At 41.0% G+C, this 6,000-nt stretch overlaps 1 protein-coding gene across 1 annotated transcript in view; it reads left to right on the top strand.

Annotated features, from left to right (window-relative positions):
• The first annotated feature begins 1,466 nt into the window (after positions 1-1,466).
• LOC148542089 (cyclic GMP-AMP synthase-like) overlaps positions 1,467-6,000 on the top strand; it is a 126,869-nt gene continuing 122,335 nt past the window's right edge. The window contains exon 1 of the mRNA XM_088470524.1: positions 1,467-2,144. Coding sequence (XP_088326650.1) covers positions 1,497-2,144 — 648 coding nt within the window. The 5' untranslated portion in view covers positions 1,467-1,496. The remainder of the gene's footprint in view (positions 2,145-6,000) is intronic.

The following is a 6,000-nucleotide window of genomic DNA, read 5'->3' as shown; positions in this document are numbered from 1 at the left end:
TTGGGGTGTCCTGTGGTATTTTTTTTTATTTTTTGACACAGAATACCTTAAGGGGCCTGTCCAAGGGGTGCACTGTGGTTTTTAGAAGTCTGCACCCCAAAACCCCAAATCTGCACTTTTTCTCTCCACCTATTCAATGGGGATACTTTTTCGCTGGGTTCGAACCTCTGACTTTCCGCACCTGCGAAAAGTCTTCCAAATTGAATACGGGGATAAGTGAGAATAGTGAAAATTACATAATTGGAGATGAAGTATCGCAGATAACAGGTTTTCGCAGCCTAATTGAATACGGCCCTTTGTGATTTAACACGTCATGCATTTAGCCACAGCTGCCAAACTGACACAGCTGCTTCTAGACATCTTAATACATCTCATCGTTAGTGCTTCCTGCTTTGCCTCGGTAAAGAGACGAAGCAGCAAGAGTTCTAGCGGCACGATAAGTGCAGCTACAATATATCTCCCCAATGTCCAAAACCAAGGTCAGACCCGAGACTTTAATGTAAAAGTGGTATCAGTGTGCAGTCATCGCTGTGTGTTCGCATGTTGATGCACTCAGTTATGACAGGTTCACTCAGTTATGACAGGTGCACTCAGTTATGACAGGTGCACTCAGTTATGACAGGTGGGCATTACAAACCAAGCACTTAAACTGGTGCAGGTGCACCAGCGTGCAAATATTCACATTAGGATATTAATATGGGTGCATCTAAGCTCTAGGGCGTTCATGCAGTCTTACATGTGTGTGACTCAGAATCAGGCCCACATAGTAGAGAGTTTTTGTTCTGACAATGTTGGCATTTAATGGAATATTTCCGCACATCTATCCCCCTTCCTACTGGTTGTGTACAGATTAGATTTGCTGCATCAAAGTTATGAGGTCATTGGTTCAATTCTAATGCTATATGTGTGGAGTTTGTATGTTCTCTCATGCTTGTGTGGGTTTCCTTTGAGTACCCTAGTTCCCTCCCACAATCCAAATACATTTTGATAGGCTAATTGGCTGTGAATATATGTTTAGGTGATAGGAAAAATAGATTGCAAGCTGTACTGGGGCAGGGATTGATGTAGATGACTAAATAGTCTCTGCAATGTGCTACGTAATATGTGTGCACTATATGTAATAACTGTTAATAAATAACAGTTTTTTATCTGACAGCATATCATGTACTCTAGCAAAACTTTGTTTCCAACTACCATCTTAATATCTTTTTGACTTCACATTATATATAGGCCTTTCTGTATGACATTTTATCTATACAATTCCGTTTTAAATATACATTAATAATTGTCACTGATACCTCTTGATATCTGTATACTCCCAGATTTATGTTGAATACAAAAATTGACATTGGACAGCAGGGATTTTCATGGCAGAGGAGTGATCAGCTAGGCGTGTGCCTCAGGGTGAAGGTTTCATTTCTCTCTACATAAATGGTAGGAGGAGCCATTGTACTAATTAGCTGAGAATGTAAGAATTTGTCAGGAAGGAAACAAACATGGGAGACTCTAGGCGGTATGAAGAAAAGGACTCTGCAACTCGACCAAAGGAGCCCAGGGGCAGGGGAAGGCCAGCCAGCAAATGCACCGAATCAGGCAAAAATAAGTGCTCTAAAGGAAGGGGAAAGTCACAGACATTGGGAAGAGCTACAGCCCTGTCAGAGGTTGATGGAATAGCTGTGGGACAAAGTAGTGGTACGAAACCGTCACAGGTGACACCTCAGAAAGCACAACAGACTCAAATCAAGAATAATGCGGCACATGACAATAATGAACGTACACAATCCCAAGTGAAGTTATCTGGAAGAACAAACATTAAGGGCAAAACTGGTAATGATAAAATTGTGAAAAAGAGAGTGAATGGGTCAATAGAACAATGCAGAGCCAGAAGTACAAAGGATTCTGAGGACAGTGATGGACCATCCAAAAATGACTTGAAAACAAAACAAACCCCCTCTGTGAAGGGAAAATCGAGGAAACTGAAACATGTGGTAGAGAGCGTGAGGCTGAAAATGAAGGACATCACAAATGCAGCAGGGAAAATAAATAGTATAGTAGAAAAAATCATCCATGAAGTCTCTAAAAAAGATTTACTATTCCAACAAATCCATACAATGACCACTGGAAGCTATGCTGAAGGACTCAAGGTAAGAAATCCTCTGTATAAAGGTAATATATCCATGTATATTGTTTTTATAAACCTTTTATTCTAAACAAAAATGAATGACTCCTATCCAAAAAGTTCATGCTTAATTCACCATCCAATTGAATGAAGTGCAAGCTAATGGGCCCCATCCATCTGCAATGGATTGCCGCGATCCCGCAACCCAGCATCGCAGGTTCGGTGATTTGACGATCACAATCAAAAAATTATCGCAATTGTCATATTGCGGACATTTAACATGTGAAATGTCTGCGAACCAGCGACGGATTGCAGAATGTCGATGGTGGGCGATCGGAAATTTCCGATGGCGATCAGAAATTTCTGACCGCAGCGATCCGTCACAGATGTATGGGCACCTAAACATACAGTACCATGACTAGAGGGCTACCATCGGGGGAATCGCCTGTGAAGGAAGTAGTTTGCTGTCAGAATGAATGGCACACTGAAGGGCCTCACTGTTTGCTGGTATGTGGCAGGTCTTGCAGGCAGGAAGGCTCCTGTAAGTACAGGAGCATATGCGCACTTAATGTCGGGCATATATTATAGAATTATCTGGGAGATTTGCCTGATATTGGCAGATCGCTCAGATATTTGTACTGTGCATTTGTGTGACCGATCACAAAATATTAATCTATCGGACAAGCCGAATTGTCCAGCATGTTTGTCCGATGCAAGTTGCAAGTCACCCGCATCAGGGCAATGTATGCACTGCCACAGCCGACTGACATTTCCTCTGTTCCTTTACAGGGGAGGAAGCCAGATATCATGTGGCCATACACTGTGAACATACTTTCCTACTCTCCTGGAACGTCCAGGAGTCTCCCAAAATTCAGGTGCCGCTTCTGAACAAGTCTTCAATGATGCGATTTGTGCTAAATTGCATATCATTGTAGCCCCCATGCTTTACAATGCTGGTAATCTCAGCATTATGTAGTAGGGGTCGGGCCACAATAACGTAACCTGGCTGCTACCTCCGGAGGGGGCAGCCAGACAGTCACCAAGTATGCTGTAAAATATCTCAGTGTATAGCTATAATACATAATCTGCTGGGTTACAGGCTGTCATATAAAATGTCTGTCCATTTGATAGGCATTTTGCCTACCAATGTATGCACAGCATTACACACACATTTACGGTGCAAGAGAAAGTGTGACCACAAAATGTTATTATAAACAATAGGCACTAATCCACGGCACTCCACTATCTGCGGTGTCTGATGTACTGTTTCTGACCACACTATAGAAATAAAAAAATCATACATGTCCTGCACTCCCATAATTACACTCCGAACTGTGGGCCTAATTTATCAACATGTTTTACCTCTGGAGCCCCTAATCCCTCCCAAAACGCGGCTGTCGATAAACCCGGCATCACTTCGATCGTGGGTGCCAGGCGCTGGTCTCCTGTCATCGGTAAAATGCCAGGCGTCTAGATTTAGATGCCTGTCCTTTAACCCTCACCGGGATTAAGCAGTCGGGAAGCCAGCTGTCGGGATTAGGTCCGCCGGCTTCCCGACTGCATACCAGAATAAATACTTCTATTCATCACATAATTAATGATTTGCACATAAAAAATGGTGATTACATAAATACAAACACACACACATATATATATATATATATATAAAAAACAGATACATAATAGAATTGAGAAAAAAAATACCAATAAGATTTTTTTCAATCCTATTATGTATTTTTTTTTTTTTGCATATATATGTTTGTATTTATGTAATCACCATTTTTTATGTGCAAATCATTAATTATGTGATGAATAGAAGTATTTATTCTATAGAGATCAAGACACCAAAAAAAATATATATTTTATTTTGTGGTTCATATAACTGAGAGGTATGTGATTAACACACCTGCAGAACCATGTGGAAACTAATTGTTTAATGAAGTATCCAATTAGGAGGAGGACCAGTATATAAAAGAAGAGACCAGGTCCTTTTCCACTACACTCTTTGATAAAGCTTCACATGGAATCCATTTTTATTAATTGTAGCAGTTACTTTTCATATTATTTAGATTAGTCTGTACAGACTTCTTTCAAAGAAGTAGTTCTCATTATTGATTTTTTTTTTTATTATTATTATTATTATTGTACTGTATTTTATTGTTGCTATTTTCTAAATAACTATTTCATAATATATATTTGGTGTCTTGACTCTGGTTTCTGCCATGTCTAGTTATTAAATCCATTATCTACTGTATATTTATTTAAGCGCAACACCTCATATATATCTCATATAATTTTTTTATTTTTTTTTCTGTGTAATTTAATGTCCTGTTGTTTATAAGCAAAGTGGTAATGTGTTGCTGTAATGTTATACTAGTGTTGCATGCAAATGTTATATGCAAAGTGAGGATTAAAAGCAATGCTGTGCTGATATTAGTGTTACATGCAAATATAAATCGGTATTGCAAACTGTTAACCCTTGCTATTTATTGCTACTGTTTGAATTAATGTAGGCCTTTGTCTACTGGTAAAGGTTAATTATTTTCCCGGGTCATTATTTTGGGTTAATCTTTTGTGTCAACTTCAGCTGGTGGAACAGTATACAGGAATTGTTATTGCACAAGGCCTGTTGCATGTTTTTCCTGCCATTGTGTGTTCTTCTAACTAAACTTATTGCATAGAGACTCTGCTGAATATTTTGTCTGGAAACCGCACATACTTTCATGAACTGTATTATACCCCTTTTACACCGGAGCTAAAACCCGGGTTTTTGAAGGGTTAACCCGGGCAGCTCCCTGGTGTAAAAGGGGAGAGAGTTGGATCGCCGGGTCGAGTGACCCGGCGATCCAACCCAGGTAACTAGCAGGGTTTAACACGGACGTAGCCCGTGAAACCCTGCTGTGAGAACAGCGCACTCCGGGTCACGATGACCAGGAGTGCGCTGCTAGCCGGCCGATTGGTTCGGCTTCAGTGGTGCTTGGAGATGACGTCATCTCCAAGCGACCACTTTCACTCCGCAAAAGCCGGGTCTATGCAGACCCGACTGTGGTGTGGTCCTTCGCTCGTCGTGTCTGGCGCATGCGCACGACGGAGCTCCCTCCGTCGTGCGCATGCTCGGTGCAGACCATCGACCCACTTGCGAGCGGACAGCCGCTCGCGAGTGGGTCTGAATCAGGCCCCTTGTTCCAACTCCAGGTCAGACCCGGAATTTAGGTGGAAAAGGGGTATTACTTAAAGTTGGCTACATACTTTTTCCCGCCACTGTGTGTGCATACCTGTCAAGCTATCTGCATAGACCTGTTTAAAGTCCAGCTGCATTGCGCACGTGTGTACACCTGTTAAGCTACCTAGACGCTGCCAGGTCTTACGTCTGAAAACTACACATACTTACCTGAACTGTTATTGCTTAAAGTTGGCTGCATATTTTTCTCACCATTGTCTGTGCCCTCGCTAAAGTTTCTGCACAAGAGACTCTGCCTAGTCATTATACTGGATACGGCACATACTTATCTGAACTGTTATTGCTTAAGCTGCATACACACAACGATTTTGTAAATGAACGATTTTCTGTCAGATTTTTTACAGTGTAATGAACAATTTTTGTGAACTACAAACGATATTTGCATATCCCCTTAATGAAAGTCGTTCAGTTGGTCAGTCTGACTGAACTACAAACATGAACACGCAGGAATGATAATCGTTCATCGGTTTAACTCGGAAAGTGAACGATTTTTTCAACGATTGAATGATAAACGATATTAACGATAATCGTTCAAAAAATCGTGTGTGTGTGTATGCACCTTTTAAAGTTCGCTGCATATTTTTCTCACCATTGTGTGTGCTCACTAAACTTTCATGCATTTAACTTGGGCCTGTGGTAT

The sequence above is a fragment of the Taudactylus pleione genome, unplaced genomic scaffold (assembly GCF_031769625.1).
Source record: "Taudactylus pleione unplaced genomic scaffold, aTauple2 ptg000015l, whole genome shotgun sequence".
NCBI classification, from domain to species: Eukaryota; Metazoa; Chordata; class Amphibia; order Anura; family Myobatrachidae; genus Taudactylus; species Taudactylus pleione.
This window is presented reverse-complemented; position numbering and strand designations above follow the sequence as displayed.